Source organism: Leishmania mexicana, chromosome 8 (assembly GCF_000234665.1).
Source record: "Leishmania mexicana MHOM/GT/2001/U1103 complete genome, chromosome 8".
NCBI classification, from domain to species: domain Eukaryota; phylum Euglenozoa; class Kinetoplastea; order Trypanosomatida; family Trypanosomatidae; genus Leishmania; species Leishmania mexicana.
In genome coordinates this window covers 848217-869131 of record NC_018312.1, presented here as the reverse complement: position 1 = coordinate 869131, position 20915 = coordinate 848217, and the positions used below count along the sequence as shown (strand labels likewise).

General features: G+C 60.5%; 5 protein-coding genes across 5 annotated transcripts; all 5 read right to left on the bottom strand.

The window, feature by feature from the left end:
* Positions 1-1733: 1733 nt before the first annotated feature.
* LMXM_08_29_0790 (conserved hypothetical protein) lies at positions 1734-6503 on the bottom strand (the record flags this gene model as incomplete). The annotated part of the gene is made up of 1 exon (XM_003872434.1): positions 1734-6503. The coding sequence occupies one exon, from the start codon at positions 6501-6503 to the stop codon at positions 1734-1736; it is 4770 nt and encodes a 1589-aa protein (XP_003872483.1).
* Positions 6504-7403: 900 nt separating this feature from the next.
* LMXM_08_29_0800 (conserved hypothetical protein) lies at positions 7404-9425 on the bottom strand (the record flags this gene model as incomplete). Its single annotated transcript, XM_003872433.1, has 1 exon — positions 7404-9425. The coding sequence occupies one exon, from the start codon at positions 9423-9425 to the stop codon at positions 7404-7406; it is 2022 nt and encodes a 673-aa protein (XP_003872482.1).
* Positions 9426-11019: 1594 nt separating this feature from the next.
* LMXM_08_29_0805 (conserved hypothetical protein) lies at positions 11020-12828 on the bottom strand (the record flags this gene model as incomplete). The annotated part of the gene is made up of 1 exon (XM_003872432.1): positions 11020-12828. One exon carries the CDS (start codon positions 12826-12828, stop codon positions 11020-11022), a length of 1809 nt encoding a protein of 602 aa, XP_003872481.1.
* A 984-nt stretch (positions 12829-13812) lies between these two features.
* LMXM_08_29_0810 (conserved hypothetical protein) lies at positions 13813-15654 on the bottom strand (the record flags this gene model as incomplete). Its single annotated transcript, XM_003872431.1, has 1 exon — positions 13813-15654. One exon carries the CDS (start codon positions 15652-15654, stop codon positions 13813-13815), a length of 1842 nt encoding a protein of 613 aa, XP_003872480.1.
* Positions 15655-19512: 3858 nt separating this feature from the next.
* LMXM_08_29_0820 (CPC cysteine peptidase, Clan CA, family C1,Cathepsin B-like) lies at positions 19513-20535 on the bottom strand (the record flags this gene model as incomplete). The annotated part of the gene is made up of 1 exon (XM_003872430.1): positions 19513-20535. One exon carries the CDS (start codon positions 20533-20535, stop codon positions 19513-19515), a length of 1023 nt encoding a protein of 340 aa, XP_003872479.1.
* Positions 20536-20915: the final 380 nt, after the last annotated feature.

Below are 20915 nucleotides of genomic sequence, written 5' to 3'. Positions count from 1 at the left end.
GTCCGTAGACAGTTGGGTGTGCGTGTCTGTCTGTCTGTGTGTGTGTGTGTGCACAAGCAAGAATGTGTTGTCTATGACGGTGCTCACGGCTTCTCCAGCACTGCCGTTTTCTTTTGGTGATCACTGTGAAGCACCGGAGAGAAGAGAGGAGGACGGACCTGCACACGATGCTGCACACGCACGCACAGAGAAGGGGGGAAGGTGAGCGAATGAGGAGTTGGGTGGTAAGTATAGGTCTATGTTTGCCTAGAGAGAGAAGGGCAGTCACGCCTGCAGAGGGAGGTAGGGAAAGATGAAGGAGCGGAAACAGACTGAGCGTGCGCGCAGGTCCGCGCGTATGGTGGATGTGTGTGTGTGTGTGTGTGTAGGGCGAATAGGCATCAGCAACATCGCCGAGGGAGACGGAAACATACGCAGCAGCAACAACCAAAAATGGAAGGGCAGGCACGATGACCACGCGCAATACAGAAAAGAGTGAAGCACCGAGATAGAGAGAGAGCAAGTGAGAAGTGTGAGTGTATGCCAGACCTGAGTCCAGGGGAGGAGGAGGAGGGGGGATGACGGTTGGGCGTATGCTCCCTTGACGGAGATGTGTGCTCGGACAGCTGACTCCCTCTCATCTCTCACCTCTTTGGTTCGTATATGTATATATGCATATGTGTGTGTGTCTGTGTGTGTGCTCAGCGTCAGGATGATGCTGCCATCACTGGGATGAAGATGAGGCAGCAAGAAGAAAGTGGAGATGAGCAGTGCGCTGGTCTATGTGGGTACCCGCCTGAATGCATACATGCCACTTTCTTGCGCACGCGCGTCACCACACACACGCACACAAGCACACGGAACTCCAACTCTCTTGCTCGCCCACCCTTGCGTCTCCACGCGTCGGTGATTTTCCATTCTATATCGGCCTCGTGGGGTTGTTGCTGGCACGCACACTGATTCCGTCCGCAGCATAGCACAGAAACTTCAAAGCGTGACGTCGAGACGCGAGTGTTCCACGCGCCCACTCTCACCCGTATCCGCCCACAGCAAAAAGCAAAAAGCTCGATGCCACTTCACTGGCCCTTCGCTCCGTCGCCCTCGCACTACATTTCTTCCGTACACACACACAGAGAGAGACAGACAAAGAAACAGATTTGAGTGTGCACATTCGCATCATTGCGCCGTCGCCACCCTTCTCCGTCCCCTCCTCCCTCCCAATGCGATTCACGAAGAGGCGCGAGGGGCGCGACCCAGCTACACCAGCATCTCGCCCGACATTTGGTCTTTACTCGCCTGCTTGGGGTGCATTTACGGAACGCTCCGAGTTGGAGTAGAGAGGCCGCTGCAGCAGCGGCAGCGCAGCAGATTGCAAGCACGACGGTGTCGAGGAGGTTGAGGTTGTCGGCGGAAAAGGCCGGAAGGCTGGCACAGGCCGTGACAAGAAGAGTGGTGAGGTGCTGCCACTCTTCGACGCATTAAAGGCGAAGGTCTGCCCTAGTGCTGTCACTGGAGCGGTGGGACCTGCAACAGGTGGGGAGCCTGAGCCAGTGCTGTTGCGCGATGTGCTGTCCGCCACTTCCAAGGCGTAGGCACGGGACGCGTCATTGCCGCTCAAGAGGAATCCCATGTGCGTTGGAAAATTGCTCCGAGGAGGCAAAGTGCGTCGGTGCCGTGTCGCTCGCGGCAGGAGGCGTGGTGCTGCCACCAGCGGTGTCCCTGCTGGCCCTACCCCTGCTGATGGACACGGGGGCTCACACCTCCGACATGAGGCGGCGCAGGGCAGTGAAAGAAACAGACACGCCACCTTTGCCTGCCTTCGCGTCCACAGTATCAGCCGCGGCTCTTGTCGCTACCGTGTCTGTTGCTGCTTCATCTGCGGCCGCCCACGCATGTGGCGCCGGCTCATCGGTGGCACTCGTGGTGCCACTTTTGCGTGCAGCCTCGTCGTCGCGCTCCGCCTCCTCTCCCCACACGCCGATGCGGTCAACGTGCACCATCCGAATTGTCGCCGAGGTCACGCCGGAGAGCGTGCGCCACCACCAGTTCACCAACGGCGCAGCTGCGGACATGCGGCTGTCGCTGCTCTGCTTCTGCTCGGCAGCAGCAGTCACCTCCTCGGCCTCCTTGCACTGCCGCTCTCTGGTGCGGTGGAGAGAGGCGCGGTGGCTGCTGAAAGTCGACGCGAAGAGCGGCAGGTGGGCCGTCGACTTTGCTACGGTGGAGGCGGAGGAGGTGGCGCCCGATGCCGCCTGCAACCCTTCCCACAGCTGGCGCACCGACCTCAGCGTAAGCACCCACCAGCTCCCTTCTGCTGTGCAGCCACCGCCCTCCGGCTGCTCTCCGCCTGCCACGCGCTGAAGACCAGCAATGACGCTGCCGCTTCTGGAGTAGTACTGCCGGCAGTACGGCAGCACACGCATGTGGTGCGCCGCTGACGCAGCTGCAGAAGGTGAAGGGGAGTCCCTGAGATCACTAGGCAGCACGGCGTCTATCATCTCAGCCGCCGCAGACGCGATGGTTGCTGAAGGGCCGCGAACGGTACTTGACCGACCGACCTTGGCGAGAGCTTCAGGTGTAGTCCCGCCCTTGAGAAGGCTGGACTCGTGCACCACCAGCACCAAGTTCGCGTGCCGGGAGAGAAAGCTGTCGTTTAGCTCTTGAATGAACTGCGGGGTGACAGGGACGCCGTCGTGCATATACAACAAGAATGTGATTCGGCGCCGCGTGAGGTTCGCTTGCGTGCAGGTGTGGAGCACAAGCTTGTGCTCCGTGTACTGGCGGCCAAGCGGGAACGTGCGAATGATCATGCGCGGCAGGAACCACGTATTGTTGAAGGACACACGCCGAATGCGCTCCGCGATGCGCTTCTCGACGTACTCCATCGGCAGCGGCCGCTCGATGTCGACAAAGAAGGGGAACGGAGCGTGCAGCGATAGCTCGCGCAGCACCGCCGTTGCCGCAGCGTACTCCTCAGCGATTCGCTCCTCGGCTGGTGCGGTGCAGTCACTGCCGATTGGGATGACCGTCATCGGCCGCCGTTGGTCATCGTAGCCGAGGATCAAGTAGGAAGCCGAAGAGAGAAACACGTCGGTGCTGCTGAGCCGATGTCCCTCGCGACGCCGATCGGCGATCTCGGCCTGCTCGAAGTAGTCTGACGCCAGGTCGGCCGCCGCCTGCGTGCTCCACGTGTCCCCGTCGTCCACGGGGATCTGCGGCGCGCAAATCTCCTCCCACGGTGCAAACATCCTGAAGAGCGAGTTCGCGACAAGCTGCGACTCAAAGTCGATCCCAACCACGTTGAGCATAATGATGCTCGCCAGGAACAGCCATGTGAGGAGGGACCAGTACGAGGACAGCACATACGACATGGGCAAGTTCCACGCGCACCGCTGCTTCATCATGACGCTCTCCTTCAGGCTCAGCTTGTGTGCTTGTGTGTTGAGGAAGCGCCACATATTCAGCGTCGTCGCAATGCGAGACCGCGTGGTGGACATCGGCAACTGTAGGTCAATGGCTGCGTTGAGCACGTACGTGTACCGAGGGTTTCGACCGGCAGACTCGGCTAGCACCTCGCGCAAGATCATGACACTCGCCCACGGCGACAGCGTGAGCGGGAGGGAGCTGACGAGAAAGCGCAGCTCCGCGGGTATATCGTTTGCGCCGCCGTGCGGGTCGTCGCCCACGTCTGCCTTCTCCGGCCCTGGTCCCGCATGCGCGTCCTTGTCGGCTGCCTCCAGCTCCTCCTCAGCTGCGCCGCTGGCGCTGGTGTCGCCTCTGACGCGCCGACGCCGGTGTCTCCTGTAGTCCTTGCCATCTGCAGAGGCCCGTCGCTTCTCCCTGCGCTCAGCAAGCCGGCGGCGTGTTGTCTCTGGGGCCTCGGCCACGTTCACGAGCAGAAAAATCTTGCGGCGGTATTCGTCTTGTATGTTCGGCACCGGTACATGCTGCGTCACGAAGGAGAAGAGCTCGGTGCTCACCACAATCGGCCGCTCGGAGTCGTTTGAGCTCTCAGCCACCTGTGCCTTGACCAGCTCTTCAATCAGTATGAGGAAGCGCTGCCGCAGCATCGGTGACACAGAGATCCGCGGCGGCCCAGCTGGAGCTGAGGCGGAGGCGCCATCACAAGGAGCAGCGGCCTCTGCTCTAGTGAAGTCGTCCTCGCCTGCTGCCTCAGAGGCAGCACTGATGGCGCCGAGGCGGACAGCAGCATCACCGCGGGCAACAGAGCTAGCCTCAGAGGCTGGGGGTGAGGAGGGGGAGGAGAGGGGGGCACCGTTGCCATCCAGCCGAGCGTGATGGCGGCCTTGCGCCTCGGCGCTTCCCGTCATCACAGCAGAGAGGGTGCTGGAACTAGAAAGCTGCCGGAGCTGCTCCTGCACCTGCTGCTTCAGTCGCCGCTGGTCGCGGATAATACCCTGCATCATCTCTTTCAGGGAGCGGTACGACGAGACGCACAGAGCCCACGGGCTCCCGTCCATCACGTGCAGCTCCTCCATCTGACCTCGTGCCGTCTGGTCGAAGAGGCCGTAGCTGCCAGCCGTGCTGTCAGCCGAGCCGCTGACGAACAACTTAGCTCCCAGCTCTGCCAAATAGAGCATGTCCTCCTGAGTGAAGGCGCGCGGGTCCCGCCGGGCCTTCTCTTCAAGGGCGGACACGACGTCGGTCAGCACCAATGTGCACAGGTCCTCACTGCCACAGTTCTCCACCAACGGCAACACCTGACGCACCACCACCTGGAGGTTCATCGAGGACCGGTTCACGAGACCGCTCTTCTCCAGTGCAATCAGCGCCTCCGTGATGCTTCGGTCCACAAGGCGCTTGAAGTGCAACTCGCACGCCGCACTCGTCACCATCTCTCGCAGAAACCACGTCGTCAACGCCGGTAGATGCGGGCTTGTCGCCGAAAGCTGCCACCGCTCGGCCAGCCCGTACACGTGCTTCAGCACTTCGTCGCACAGCTTCAGAAGGGCTTCGTAGACGGTGGAGGGAGGCGTGGGTATGTGGGCCGATCCACGAGTTGCGGCCTCATCGCCCTCGCGTGACGGTGCAAGGCACCTGCGCAGCTGAATTACCTCACTCGCCGCTTCGAAGGCGGCCATGGGCGCCAGTAGTTTTGAGTTGGCAGGGTCTGGGGTGGAAGAAACGCCGGAGGACGAGGTCCACGCCGACGGCGGCGGTGCCGTGGACGCGGGCGGCACCTCTGCATTCGCGACAGAGGTGTAGCGTAGTAGCAACGAAAGAATAAGCACATGTAGCAAGACAAGCGCCTCATCGCACGACACGGCGCCGTCGTTCACGGGCGGAGACAGCGTCGATGCGTAGGCCTTCAGCGCCTGAGAGAGCTTTAGAGGCTGCAGATGGCGCACAATCGCTCCCCAAAACTCGTCAGAGGGGATCGACGTTCCTGTCCCAGCCGAAGCCGCACCGAACGCAGCGATAGCAGAAATGTCGGCCATCGTCACCTCGACACGCCGCTCCTCCATGCGCCTGAGGATGTGCTGGATGTCCTCCATTGTCGGAGGCGGGATACGAAACGTCGGCGTCCGCGCCGTAGACGCCGTGCCGAGCCGCCGATCTGCGTCGGCAGTGTCACCATGGGACAAATCACCTGCGGCAGTGCCGCCACAGCCACCCTTCACGGCGGCCGCGCGCACGCGCTGCTGTTGCGGCTGTGCCAACCACATGACAAACAAAGCACGCAGCGACGGCGCACGTGCGTAGTAGTCGCGGTGCTCCATCGCGGTGGACTCCTCCTGCAGCCACTTGATACGGTTGTCCTCATCTGCATTCAGCAGCAGGCGCGCCACGTATGGGATCGTAGCGGGAAGTGATGCACCTGACGCAGCCAAAGCTCCCTCTGCACTGGAGGCTTCCGCATGTTCTTTTGCCGCCGTCAGGAGGTCGTTGCACGTCAGAACGACCGTCGCCTTCGTTCCCCTGACGCCCAACAACCGTCCATACAGTTCCTCACCGATGGTGGTGCGCAGCAGTTGCTCAACATCTGCGAGCTTCAGCGCCCACAGAAAGTCGTCCCGCACCCGCCACATGCCCTCCTCCGCAGACGACGGCGGGGCAGACGTCGATGGCGGCGCAGAGGACGAGGACGAGCAGGGAGACAGCGCTGGGTAGAAGAGCGCACTGCAGCAGCACAGGCGATGCCCGCACGCGACTAGCCCGTGACTGCTGCCGCCGGCGCAGGGCGCCGCCGCCGTGTTGTGGGAGGCGGGTAACACTCCTGAAGCACACTGGCCCACACGACACTGCCGGCTGCGCAGCACAGAAAACGGCGAGCGACGATGGCTGTTGTACTCAGCGCTGCCAGCATTGCCTCGCGGAGGCTCTGAATGCGCCACTGGAGGGCGCGAAACACCATGCCCTCGCTCATCACCGTCATCCTCCAGCGATGGAGGCCACGTGAAAGAGGAAGGGTAGTCGTACGTTCCCAGGCCCTTGAAGCAAACCGAGATCGATGCAGCAGCGGTGACGGCGGGCCCTCGTAAAAGTCGGCTGCGATGAAGCATGCTCGTCTCGAAGATGCCCAGTGCTGCGGTTTTGTGGGTGCTTCTATTCAAGCACACCTCACAGATTCTCTCCGTGCGTGCGTTTGTGGTTAATGTTCCTGGTCAAGGTATGCGCGTGGTGCATACGTGTGAAGGATGCGGAGGGAGAGGTGCCTGCAAGGGGTACATGCGTGCAAGTACGCCAGAAGAAACAGGAGGAAGCAAGGCGAGCGTGCACGTGTCGTGTGGGCTGGGGGGTGAACACAAATGGGAGAAGGTCCGCCTCCTGCCCACGCACACGCTCATCGCCGGAAGACGGTGGCGGTGAGAGTTGCGGGTCTGTGACTGGGCAAGAGCGTCCCCCGCTTCCGTGCCTCGTGTGATCCCTAATGAGGGTGCGTGCGGGTGTATGCATTCGCGCGAGAGGCAACGCAGACCTGAGGTGTGGCAGATGATAGGAAGAGGAGCGTGTTGTAGAAAAGACACACACACACACACGAGGAAAGGCAACAACGCCGACACCGACGGTGCCTCCTCTCGCACACTCCTATTCTGCTGAGTCGCCCCCGTGCGTGTGTGCAAAGGCATGTGCCATAGTGCCACCTCGCTTGTTCGAGTTCGAGTGAAGAACTTTGCTCGATGCGGGCGTTGCGTCTCCGTCACGCATGAATGCGGCTGCCTCTGAGAGGTGCCAGACGATCCGACGGTGCTGAAGCGAGGGCATGCGGCTCTGTCCATGGCCCTCCCATCTTTCCTGCCCTTCCGTTCTTGCTTACCACTGTCACCATCCCTCGGCACACACTGCACTTACAGGCTTCCCAGCCCCAACCTCCTCCCGCCTTGTCACGCATCTCCCGCACATGCGCACATGAGGGAGGGGGCAACGCACTACCACACACAACAGCACGCATAATTCGCTTATTAACGGGTCCGCTGAGATGGGCGATCGTCAGAGTCCCCAGCCCCAGACTTGCCCGGTGCCATCCCAAAGCCAGTCCCAGTAGCTTCAGGGCCACCGCCCAAGTTGAAGGCAGTCGGCGCAGCACCAGGGGCCGCAGGGACCATGGATGGCGCCGAGGGGAGAGCACCAGTAGCAGCCGGTGCAGCAGTGGCAGAAGCTAAAGCAACCCCAAAGCCCCCAGTCGCTGGTGCTGCCCCGAAACCGCCAGTGGCCGGGGCCAGACCTGCCGCTGGAGCGGCGCCAAACCCGCCCGTCGCTGAAGTCGATGTTGTTCCACCTGCTGCGGCACCGAAGCCTGTAGCAGCTGGTGCGGCTGGTGCAGCCACGCCAAAGCCAACGCCAACTACCGCACCACCGCCTGCGGGTGCGGCCGCAGCCGTTGCAGGAGCACCGAATCCTCCAGTCGTCGCCTTTCCAGCTGTGCCAGCGGTGGAGGATGCCCCGAAGAGGCCACCACCGGATGTTGCGCCGAAACCTCCACCAAGCGCAGAGGTGGCGCCTGCCCCAAACCCGGTGATCGGTGCAGCGCCGCTCGTGGTGGTCACCGCAGCCGGTGTCGCAGCGGGCAGCTGCGGCTGCTGTGGGAGCGGAGGAATGTCAAAGTACGTCGACGGCGATGCCCGACGGAAAAGAGCCATGCCGTTGCGCTGTTGTTCGGTATCGGCGAAGAGCACGTCCGCCTCCGCTTGTCCGTACTGGCGCGTGAAGAATTCGCGGGCAATGTCGGTGCGACCGTGCAGATGCGCGGCCACACAGGAGGAATCCCGTAGTTGGTTCAACTCGTACAAGAGGGCGGCGTTGATCTGAGCAATTGTGTCGTTCGGGATGGCGCTGCCGTTGTGGTGACCGTGACGACCACTCACGCCGGCGCCGCGCAGAGGACGACCTGGCGGTACCAGTGTGGCCTCCAACTCAGTGAGAGCGCTGCTAACGTGGTCCATGCGACGGCTCAACTCCTCGACCAAAGACACAAAAGGAGAGGCGGCACCGTTGCTCGCGGCGGGACGATATGCGCCGCCGCGGAGGTTCATTCCACTGCCGGCCAGCGATGACGGCAGCCCTTGCTCCAGCAACGGCTCCCACACGTGCCGCTCGTAGTCGCGGATGCTGGCCTCCAACTTCTCGAGCCGCTGCAGCTGACGACGAGCTTGCCCTTCATGATGGTTGCAGTGCACCGCAACAAGATCGACGGCACGGTTGCCGCCACCCTTCAGCGCTGCCATCTGGGCAAGGAGTTTGCGATAACTGGAGGAAGACGCGGTGGCGGCAGAGCTCCCGGCGACGCCGTTGGCTGTCGCAGCGGCAGCCGAATCCGCGCCATCAGACTCATTGAAGTACAAATACACCTTCTTGGCCGCGTTCCGCTCGGCGTGCATGAAACTCCGCAGCTCCATCAGGTGCTGCTGCAGCGGCTGCGGTAGTGCCTCGAAGCGGACCTGCTCCGTCACTTGAGAAAAGTCAATGTCGCGTGCCCAGCTGGTCGCATTGCCGGGACCCTTAATACCCGGGTATGGGTACTGCTGAGCCGTCGGTGCGGGCGGGGCAGCAGGAGCAGCCGTGCTCCCGAACCCGCCCGTCATGCCAAAGCCACAACCGCGGCCGGCACCGAGACCGGAGGTGGCTGTGGAACCAAAGCCGCTCGTGCCTCCAATCGCAACACCGGTGCCGAGCCCTCCGCCCGCACCAAAGCCGCCGGCAGGGGCAGGAGCAGCCCCAAACCCGCCAGCAGCAGGAGCAGTGCCAAAGCCGGGTTTTGCACCGAATCCCGTTGCCCCTGCAACGCCAAAGCCGCCAGTCGTTGCGGTGGCCGCGTTCGCTGTAGCGGCGGTGCCAAAGCCTCCGAAGCCGCGACCGCCGCTCGCAGGAGCTGCTGCGCCAATCCCAGCCCCCGTCGATGGAGTTGCGCCGAAGCCAGTCGCCGTTGCCGGCTTTGCTCCGAAACCGCCAGCGCCTGTCCCCGTCCCAAAGCCGCCGAACGACATAACGAAGATTTGCCACAGTTACGCAGATACAGTTCAACCTAGGGGAGTTCCTCAGTTCGCGCGCACGTCACTGTGATGACGAGAAGCACGCAGGCGGCTGAAATCAAGTCCGTGCGGCTTCTGCCTCTATTGTGGTTTAGCAACGCACTGGTGCTGTCGGCAACCCGTCCCGCTCCCCTTGAGGGTTTCTAATAACGTGCCAAATTCGATGGCGGTATCAGTTGTTGCCTCTCTCGTCCGCGCAGTCCGCCGCCGTTACTTCGTGTCGTCAAGCGAGAGGGAGTACGTGTGTCTGTGTGTGTATCTAAGTATCTGCGCAGAAGTGTACGTGCGTGGAGTTATTGGTATGATGCTGCAACACATACGCAGGCGCCGTCAACAGAGGGAAGTCGGGACTTGTGCAGAGGCAGAGAGTACGTGTGAAACACACGCGAGCTTCAGTTTTCTGTTCTCCTCTGTCTCTCCGCAGATGCCCTTCTGTTTCTTCCCAGTCAAGCGCAACAACACCCACGCGCGCGCGCTTTTTGCTGAATAATGCCACGGGCGACGGTAGAAGAGAAGATTTGACCTGTGTTGAGCTACGCCGCCGCCGTTCTGCAGTCAGTGTTGCGCGAAAGGGAGGGGGAAAAACGTGCAGACGCACAGGCACGACAATGGAAGAAGGAGCTCAGAATAGAGCGCACGGGCCAACAGAGGTCAGAAGGCGGGGGGTGGCGCAGTCTCGGTTAGGGATCCTCCACACGCTGGTTTGTTGGACCTCACGCAGTGCAGATGTCCGTGCTGCAGCAGTACGATGTGACACGGAGCATCGCGGCGCGAGATTGAGCACTCGAGACATCCTGATGGCATGGAGAGCGGCGGATTGGGCCGTCAGAAGCGAGGTGGCCAATGCTGCTCGAAAATGCCCCAACGATAGCGAGACGGGCAGATGCGCTGTGTGGGCCCACATACTTGCGGGGTTAGGGTATCCATCATTGTCCGTGTAGGGTATGGGAGGGGATGACGGTAAGAAGAGCAGGGCTCTCGCGAGGAAGGTCATCCAAGTCGCCCCGCGTACAAAACTCCGCACACACGCACACGTTCGCGCGAGTGCATACTTTTCTGTGATCGCAGCGGGGGTGAAAGAAGAAACACAAACACGTGGGAGTGAGTGTGAAGGCTGTCCAAGAGCTCACGCGGAACAAAAATGAGGTGCAGTGCGAGCCCGCGAAAGCCTCTGTAGTGCCTGTGCTCCTGCATCCCCGCCTGTGCACGTAGACGATCCAGCGAACAGCGGCAGAGTAGCCTCAAAGAGCCCCACCACCACCACCCTCACCCTTCATCTTCCTTACCTCCACCCTCCCGGTATGGTGTGTGTGAGTGTGTTTGCGCGCGCATGTGTACGAGGAGCAGAGCGAAGAAATACAAAAGAGAACTAGACCCCTTCTACCGATTGTCTATGTGTGTGTGTGTGTGTGTGCCGATGAATGACTCCGGGAAAAGGGTGGCGCGTTATGCGCTTCCATCTCGCTCCATATTTCCAGTCTTGACGGCCCCAACACCACCACTAAACTCAGGAAACGAGTGGGCAGCTCACATAAAGCAGGAGGTGTGCCTACCCAGTCCAGCCCGCGCAACTTAGCAGCGCGTATCGGGCATCCCATGCGGCGCCTCTCCCTGCAGCACTAGAGCGTCGTTCCTGCTCCTCCCACTGATACCGGTAATATTGCGCCAACTTTACCCGGTCCGTCATGGCCTTGACCGGCAGCGTGCTCATCTGCCGCCCACTTGCCAGCCCGGCTCTCGGCTGCACCGTCATTCCGACAGGGGCGTGCATGACGGGAGCAAGGCGGCCGCTCGTGGGCTGCGCCCGAGCCGTTTGCTGGGCTTGTCGAGCCGCGTCGACCTGGCGAGCTTGACAGCACGACTGGGCAATCCTACGGTGATTGTACCCCCCATTATTCGTCACGGCAACGTGAGACGCACGCACGATGCGCACATTCTGTGCCTCTCGATACGGGTGCCGGCACTGCGCCACGTCGAAGTTGCAGCGGACACATCCGGCGGCGAAACGAGGAACACCTATGCCACATGTTGGAACAAACACGGACGATTTCGCTTTGGGGACAGCGCGCCGAATGGGTGACGGTACGGCACTGCGAGCAGCCCGATAGAGCGGTTGAGACGCTGAGCGATAGTGGCGCGCAGAAAACGGGTCTGCAACTCCACCCTGAGCCTTCCCTCCAACGATCGCGCCGTCCTGGCGCAGCACCTCGCTGAAGTAGGGAGGATGTTCACCTTCGGTGCGGGCGAAAGCGGAGCAGTTAGAGGATGTCGCTCCATCGCTGCCGGCGACAGAAGAGACGCTGTCTTCCACCTTTCTCGGCACGCGAGCGGCGCCTTCGCTCCACCGTTGCAGTGGCGGCGCAGCACTCCCGTCGTGCAAGGCGGCACCGGCGTCACCGGCGTCACCGTGCTCGTCGCTCTCGTTGCACACGCAGCATGCGGCTGCGGATGGGAGAGCATGAAACTCGTCGAATGGCGTCTCCTTTCGCAATAAAAGCGCCGTCGAGGAAGATGTCGCGTCGGCGCGTGAGCGTGGCGCTCGGCGCGGCAGTGCTGGGGATAGCATGAGTGCGTGGTACTCGCGCATCCACCCTGCGAGAATGTTGCGCTCGGCGGCAGTGAGCGGAGCGTGCTCTTCAGCTGACACAGCCACAGGCTCAGAAGGTGTGGACGACGATGTACCAGAGGCAAGAGTGACCGCACAGTCCTGTTTCACGTCCGTCCCACGCACAGATGATTCAGCATGGCTCCGCGAAGAGAGCACCGCACCAGAGTGGTGGTCGACATCAAAACCCTCCGCTGCCCCTGCAACGGTGCCTGCGGCCAAGGTGCGCGATGGCGCAGACAACGAAGCAGTGGAGGAAGGGGGTGACGGAGCAGCACCGGCGGCAGCAGCCATGGAAGAGAGAGACGATGTGTACGGATGATTTGCGTCGCTTACACTGTTCTTGCTCTCATGAACGATCGAAGGAGGCGCTGGAGTCAGCTGAGTGGCAGTCGCAGAAGCAGCGGTGGGGGTGTCAGCATCGGACTGAACGGGCGTGGTGACGACACGGTGGAACTGAGCCGTATCCCCCATCTCTGATGGAGCCGAGGGGGTGGAGGTGGCGGCGGAGAACCCGGACGCTCGACTCGGCTTCTTGACTGAGGAGATCGACGTGGACGTGGTGGAGGAGGCGCTGCTGGTCATGGAGAAGGGCAAAGAGTAGGCACCGGTGTCCCCCATCATGGCTGCTATTGTCTTTTCATCGAAGCCCATCTGCTGTAGTGTCACGCGCACGATGGCGGCATCCACGCCGCCCGCCACCATCCGACGCTCCAGGTACTCTGTGTAGGCCTCCTCCGTCGACGTCAGCATTGTGGGAAGTAGCAGAGGGAGGGAGGGGGGTGTCCTAGGTCCGCGCACTCGAGCAGCACGGTGTGTCGTTTAGGAGTAGAATGTATGTGCCCGACCGCGACTCGTTGGATGAGAGCGACGGCGACGTTGATGTATGCCTCGGCTGTATGTATGCGGTTGGGTGAGTCTGCCGGCGGGAACGCGCTTCGTCCACCGATCTATGGAGGGCGTCTTTGAGCGAAGGCAAAGGCTTTACTTCTATGAGGCTTGAACGCTGCAAGGAGTGCTACTCGCGCGCAGAGGCAGAGGGGGCACAGTCCCTTTATGTGCGCAGAGAAAAATCGTCCTGTGCTGTCTTCTCCTTAGTCGCCTTGCAGCGGTGTTGGTGCAATGTGGAGAAAGTGTGCGAACGTCAAGGCGAAAGACAACGCAGCAGGCAAACGCGAGTAGCCGCGTCCTTCAGTGCCAAGGCACAGCCGTGTCGACCAGAAGACAGCGTGAGAAGCACACGCTTACGTTGAAGAGATTTGGGGGCATTTCAGTTGATGATACATCATGAGAAGCGCCGCATCACCGTCACCCCCCCCTCGCCTCGACTCCCCGCCCTCCTTTCCGCTATCACATGTAACGATCACGAAGGTGAAGAAAGGGCAGCATCGTCTGTGCTGCGCTCCCGTGCGGCAGTGCTCGCGCTACGCCGCGCTTCGCCTCCGATGCACTCAGTCCCCCTCTCCCTGCCGCTACGCTACACATAGAATGCGGGTCTATTCCCCGTGTGTGCTCCGCTTGGCCTGCCGTTGTTGATTCGTTGATTTTTTTTTTCGACGGTGAGGAAGGGAGGTGTGTGTGTGCGTGTGTGTGTGTGTGTTATGAATGATGTGAATGCGGCACCTTTCATCGTGGTTAATGTCTGCGAAAATCGCGAAAGGAAAAGGGACAAGCATTGGGCGTTTGGGCGGTAGAATTTGTGCGGCATGAGGGGGCGACGCCTCCAAGCTCGCACCGTTACGCGTCCTCCCAGTCTGCCTCGTCTTCCCACTCCTCAGTGCCTTCCGCGAGGTCGTCCGCCGCGGCGACAGGGGCAAGGTCGACTGCGGCCTTCGCACTAGACTGAGCGCCATGCTGACGTCGCTGCTCCCGTGCCGCCTGCTTCCGGGCGTCCTCTTTTGACACCTCCCGCTCTGCCATGGCGTTCGTGAGGGCGAAGCTCTTCGCCAAGTGGCGGACGCGCGAGAACAGCTCCCTCTCAAATTCCCGCTTGTCGCGGCGGCTCCACGGCACGGCAGCGGCGAGGTCGTCCTCTTCATCCACCTCGGCATCGTCCTCCCCGTCTTCGTCGCCCGCCTCGTCCTCCCACTCACTCTCCGTGTCGTCCTCGCCGAAAGCATTGTCATCCATCCCGACAATGCGGATGTCGCTCGCCGGGTCGCGCCTGGCACGTCGCATTTCCTCACGTGAGTAGAAGTGCTGGGCGTTGTCCGCCTGCTGCAGGTACGCCATGAGCTCCACCTCCTCGTCGTCATCCTCGGCCTCCCATCCGTCCTCCATCATGTCGGCACGATCAGTCAGCATGGCGGCGTACCCGTTGCGCGCAGTGCCCGGCATGGCAGGACTCGCCCGCATCGCGAGACCCTCACCGAGAATGCGATCCAGGACCGAGTCATCGGTGTTCATTCGGTCGTCCGCCGACATCTTCATCTTGGATGAGCGCAGCAGCGTCGACTGGAAGCGCTGTGCCTGCCGCTCCATGGCGCTCGGGTATTCTCCCCCATCCCCCTCATCGTCATCCCGCTCGTCCATGGGTCTGGTCAGTCCGTAATGGGCAGCAGCGTAGCGAGCGGCGAGTTGAAGGTCCATAGGGTCCTCCACTACATCTCCGTCTTCGTCGAGCTCACCGCCATCCCTACCCCCCTCGGCTGCGTCAATGGAGGAGACCGGTGTGGCGTGGCCGGCCTCGCGGTACATGGCAATGCGGCGACTTCGCAGCTTCTCGCGCTCATTCGACATGTCCAGATACTCGAGGGTCTTGATCATGATGTTCAGCTGCAAGTCCGCGGCATTCTCGTCGCCGCCACCCTGGATCGAGCTGCCGTAGACGGCGCCGTCGCTGAAGTCGCCGTAGGCGGAAAATGCCATCAGCAGTTCATCCCGCGCGTTCCCTTCCATCGCGGTGGCCAGGTGATAATTCAACGATACATCTGTGGAGTCTGAGCTGGTGGAGCTGTCGTCGTCGTCATCGTACGCAATGCCCGCCTCACGCTGCAGAAGTGCCCGCACCAATTTAATGTACTGCTCTCGTTCCCGAATCTCCTCGGTGTTGGTCAGCATGGTGAGCGCCTCTTTTGCCTCCGAGACCGGTCGCGCTGAGCCCGCAAGTTTCGGTAAAGCAGCCGAAACCGTGGCAGCGGCGGCACCAGCACCAGCGGTGATGATGGCAGTGGATGCGCGACTGGGTGCCGCGGCCTTCGCCTTGCCGCGCGGAAGCTTCTGCCGTGCCTTGATCCTCTCTTCGTCGAACAACTTTTCTGCGCCTTTGCCGGTGGCGAAGGCGTCGTCTCCCTCCTCATTGTCACAGCTGCAGATCCGCAGACGTTGCGCAACACGCGACCACCACGACGAGCCGATGCCCGCCTCAGACGCTGCACTCTCCGCACGGTGCAAAGACACATAAAGAAGAGAGCCACCAAGGACTGCAGACACGCCAAGGGCCACCGCAGCCGCGCCGACAACGGCAGTGCGGCTGATCGAGTGCCTCACAGCACTGGTTGGGGAAGTCTGCCGCACCGCTGCAGCGTAGCCGTGTCCCAGCGTAACTGGTAGTGCCGGAGAGGAAGAAGCGCTGAACATGATGATTGAAAGCACAAAACCGAAGACAAATTTCCGCTAGCGTTATTCCCCTTCTCGGGTGATACGCCGTGTCAACGTCCTTACCGTCCCTCTGCTGCTGCCGCGCAGAAAGCCGTTCTGTGTGCCTGTGTGGACACGCCACAGCACGCACGCGTGTCTCTGGAGGCGAGCACGTCTGCAGTGTGCACTGCGCTGAGGCGCTCGCTTATGCTGGCTGGTTGGAGACGGTGTCCTTTACTTTAGGAGAGGGGAGTTCGTGTGTGTGTGTGTGTGTGTGGGTGTACGTGTGTCCGCCTCGAATGAAGTCTTCCGCGAGACGTTTGGCCCGCCCGCGGTCTTGCATGAATTCGGCTTGGGCGTCTTGCGGTATCGGCACCTCGTTCTTTCGATCGAAAAGAAAGGAGTTGCGTTGCAGGGGCAGCGTCAAGGAGTCTGTGCGGATGTCCGGAGGAGGGAGGAAGCTGCCTCTATGGATGTGCTATGACGCCTGTAGAGCGAGTGGAAGCAGAGCTGGAGACGACAATGCTACGCCAAAGGAAAAAGAATCATGAGCAAAGAGACCCCGCCGACTGCTGCAGCTGGCAAACGTCGCTGCGTTGCCCTGCTCTGCCCGTTCTCTGGTTGATCACGTCCACGTTGGACGTGGACGCACGCAAGGATAATACGCTGATGCTGTTGATATTCATAAAAAAAAACGGCACGAGGGTGATAGCAGTCGGGAGAGAGGAAGGGTGGAGAGAGCAAAGTGAGCAGACAGATGCTGACGTCATCAATGATTCCCGCAACCGCAGGGAAGTATCTCGGTGGCCGAAGTACCTCCTTTCGCCAGCAACCTCACCTCAGTCCGCCTTGCCCTCTGCACCAAGAGCGAACAGATATGGAGAATCAAGGCATAGTCACCAGGCGTCTGCCGCCTCTCTGCTACACCTCGTGGCTACGCCATGAGAGTGAAATGCTCGCGTGCGCGGGGCGTTCGTTTCCCCTTTAGGTGGATGCGCAGCGTACATGTGCGTGTGTACGCGCCGCTACTGCGCTCTTTCGAGCGTGCCGTTTCTCATTTATTCATTTTTTCGGCTCCGGGATCGAAAGGGGATCAGAACAAAGAAGAGTCGCCGATCGCCTTTGCATGCCACCTCCGCACCCACGCATGCTGGGACGGGGCGAGAGAATGAACACATATGCTCCCTCCTGCTGGTCGTGCGTCGCCCGGCGACTCGCTCGCGCTATCCACCGCACTCGCACACATTCCCGCTTATCCACGTTTCGTTCGGCACGCTTCTTTCTTCTGTGGCACTGCGGCCTCGAAATGACCCCCCCCCCTCCATAGTCAGCGCCTCCGTGTGTTCTAGCCCGAGGACCGCAGTCTGGCACAGCTGCGTGGCAGTGAGGGAATCCCCCCACCACCAGAGTCTGATAACGAGGGATCAGTCTTTCCGCTTCTGCACCTGAACGTTCCTGGAGACAGTGTGTCAGCTGGGTGCACTCTCGCCGTGCGCATCGTATACACGTGACCGGGGACCATCAACCCGGCAAAGTGCCTGTCTGTGTGCACGTGCAACAGAGTTGCGTTAGCATGCGCACTCTAGCAGGGGAAAATGCAGCTCCGCGGCGTGTCGTCTTCCCGCGTGGCACGTTACCACTCCCAGTGAGCATCTCATTATCCTGTCCTGTCCCTCTCCGGGCCACCCGCCGGGTAGACCTGTCGTCAGAGCTCTTTGAGGGCTCGTGCGGCTGGTGCTGCTCCTCGGCGCGGAGAGGGGCTGCCAGGATCTTCTTCGGCCCGTTTAGTGCCTCTGCTGCCTAGTCCGCCCCTGCACCTCTCACGCAGTGCAAGAGGCCGTTTGCATTCGCCTGTTGCCGGACCTCGGTGCACCTGACATGCTTGACGGTGGCGGTCTCTGTCGGGGTGGTGACGGGTGAGGCGATGCGCCAAAACACTCGCTCTGTTCACCTGGTGTATCGTCGGCAGAAAGAGAGGGGAGGAGAGGGGAGGAGAGACTGTACGGAGCAAGAGGGGTGTGGGCATTGCAGCTGCCATGCTGTGCGAGCAGAGGAGAGGATAGACGCCAGAGGTCATCCAAGCTGAGGGGGTGGGGTTGTTGGATCATGAGAGCGCACACATCGCGGTCCTGTCCCTGGACCCGCGGGAGCCAGCATGATGCGTCTTCTCGACGGCTGCCACTTGTCACTCTCTAAAATCCCAGCAGCGTGCAAGCGACCTCGGACTTCTCGCGTCACCACCCGCAGAGATTTCAAGCACGATAAAAAATAAGAGTAACAGGGGGGCGACCCCTCCCCACCCTTCCCCTACCTCCCACCACCATTGCGACACGCCTTTTTGCCATGATGTTCCCCATTGTCAGAAGCACTGTGATACGGACATGAAACCGGAAAGTGAAACTGATCACAGTAAACGGAAAATAAATAAGCTGCGGCTTCCGTGCAAAGCGGGCGCTGTGACAAAAGTGGGGGCGAGAAAAAAAAAGGGTGAGAGGTAAGCAAGCCTGTGCCGTTGTGTAGGTCTGTGCAAGCAGGAACAACGGCGGGGGGGAGGGGAGGGGGGGGGGGAGGGGCTTGCGTTATGGAGGTCTGAAAAGGTTTGCACCGAGAAGAGAAAAAGAGACGCTCGACACACACACACACACAGAGAGAGAGAGAGAGCGAGAGCACAGCGCTAAAAAGGAAGGAAAAAAAAGACATATATCGAACAAAAGACACCAGCAAGTCGTGGCTCTCAAAGACTTTTCCTTCGGCTACGCGTATGCGTGTGTATCGGCCCACTCCGTCACGTTCTCCGTGCCACGCCCCCCCCCCTCCTCCCCCACACACAGAACTCGCCACACCCTCTCCCTCTCTTATTTTCAGCTCTATCGCGACTGCTGCTCGACGTGTCACGAGCACGAGCACAAACATACACCTAGCCCCACCTCCCCGTGTGCGTGTGGAGTTGAATGGGCAGGTGTGTGTGGGCCTCGCCATAAGGCACTCGTGGGATCATCTCTCGCTCAGCTATCAGAAGAAAAGCCGAGCAAGAGGGCCGAGAAAAGGTATAAGCGAAAAGGTGATGGGAAAAGAAAGCAAAACATAAAGCACAAAAAAATGCGAGACTACAAAAAAGAAGAATATATATATATATATCTGGGTTTGTGATGGGTAACGTGTGCGCGCTTGTAGATGCACAAGCGCGCACAGCTGAGCGGGCAGCGGTAGTGATGATGGGTATGACGGACGAAACGGCAGGAGGCGGAGGGAGGAAGACCATGAACTGGGCAGACCCCTCAAATGTCCCTCTTCCTTTTTTTTTCGTGACTCTTCTTCGTGCACTCCGTTGTCCGTCTCCATGAAAACGCAGATACGCGCGCACACACACAGATACATGTACGTCTACAAGTAGACGTGTCTCCATCTCGCGGTTTTGTCTATGAAGCATAGTTCTTTGTTTTTTTTTTCGTTCGTCGACCTCCTTTCCCGTTTTACTTCGCTTTGGGTTGAGTGTGTGTGTGTGTGTGCCCCACCTCCGAGGGGAAGGAGAGAGGGAGAAGACGACACACACACACACATACACGCGCGCGCGTGCACGCACACACACACGAGAACGCCAACGAAGAAAAAGGGGGTGGGGGAGGTTCGCCTTTGCCTACAAGAGAGAGGGAGGGAAGAGCCGCTGATGCTGATACAGAAAGACGTCGAAACCAGAAAGCAAAAAAAAGGAGGAGGAGGAAGGCAACAAGCACAGTTAGAAAGCATCAGGAGCCACACGTGCATGCCGAGAGACAGAGGCGGGGGTAGGCGGAAATGCCTTGACAATTTTCGGTGTGCAAAAGGGCCCTGCGGAAGGGGACTGGATCGCGCCGATGGTTACTCCTCTCCGGGTTTGCCAGCAACGCCGCTGCTCTCAATGCCGCACTCATCGTTGCCGCGCTGGATCAGGAAGTAGCCTTTGTCACCCCAGTCGGTGTTCCAGCTGTTCGCAATCTTCCAGTACGGGATGCCGTCTTTGACTCCCCAGCCGACCAGCTTCACGGCGTGCCCGCCGAGATGATCACCACTGACGTGCTTGTACACCCCACTCTTGTAGGCAACGAAGTCGGCGTACACCTGCATGGCTACCTCCAGGGGGCCGTTGTTCATGAGCTCGACCATGAGCTCCCTTTCGCCCTTGATGGAGTAAGATGAGACACCCTTGTACTTGACCAGCTCCATCTCGACGTTGTCACAGGTGGTGTTGCATTTGGGGGTATTGTAGATGGTGTTCGGGCAGGGCGGGTACTTGCTGCTGTTCCCGTGATGGCTGCATGGGCCAAAGGGGTAGGGCTGGCAGAGCTCCGTCGTTACGCCAACCCACACCCACCACAGCCACGCCATCGCCGGAATGCCGCCGTAGCAGCCAAAGCCGCATATGAAGCAGCAGGAAAGAAGGTTGGTGGTCGATATGCGGCGGTCCGGAATGCCAGACATGGTGCAGTAGCGGTCTGACATAGCCTCCACCGCGGCAATGGCCCAGCATGAGCCGCAGTTCGATTGGTCACGAATCTCGCCGATCGTCACGCACATGGGCCACTTTTCGCTGGCGTCGAAGGACTCTGGCAGGTCTTGCTGCATTTCCTCCACGGAGAAGTTGCGGGGCGGGACAGCCTCGGTGCTCATGCTGGTCACACCCATCAGCTTGCGCACCTCCTCGAGGCTCTTGCCGGTGACCAAATGGCCATTATCGGCCGAGGCGGTCCACTGACCCTTCGCCTTTGAGTTGGTCTCTGCCACAAAACTCTTGCCGAGAAGCGGAATGTCACTTGGCTTGGCATAGAGCGCGCTCACCGTGGTGGCCAGCAGCACGACGAACACGGCCACCAGGCACAGCGCAGACTTGGTGCGGAAGGCCATGGTACGTCACAGCACACGGGTCCGGAAGAATACCGAATGAAAGAGGGTACCAGCAGGGAGGGGAAGGGAGGGGAGAGGGGTTGAAAATACTGCTAAACGAAAGAGGCAAGCTAAAGGAATACAGAATGGCTGCTGACAGGGAGTGGCGTGGAAGGGGAGAGGGGGGGGTAGAGGGGGGGAATGGGGGAGGGGCTAACCCTGTGTGCGAGTGTGTGTGAGCAAAGGGGAGTGGCAAAGCACTTGGCACCGCAACCGCAGCGGCAATGAGAAAAGATAAAGCCAGATCGAAGGACAGTGATGGATAAAAGAGGTGAGTGTGGTGGTGGACGCGCCACCCATGCAGGGTGTGTTCAGCATTCACACGACAAGAAAGGTGAGGG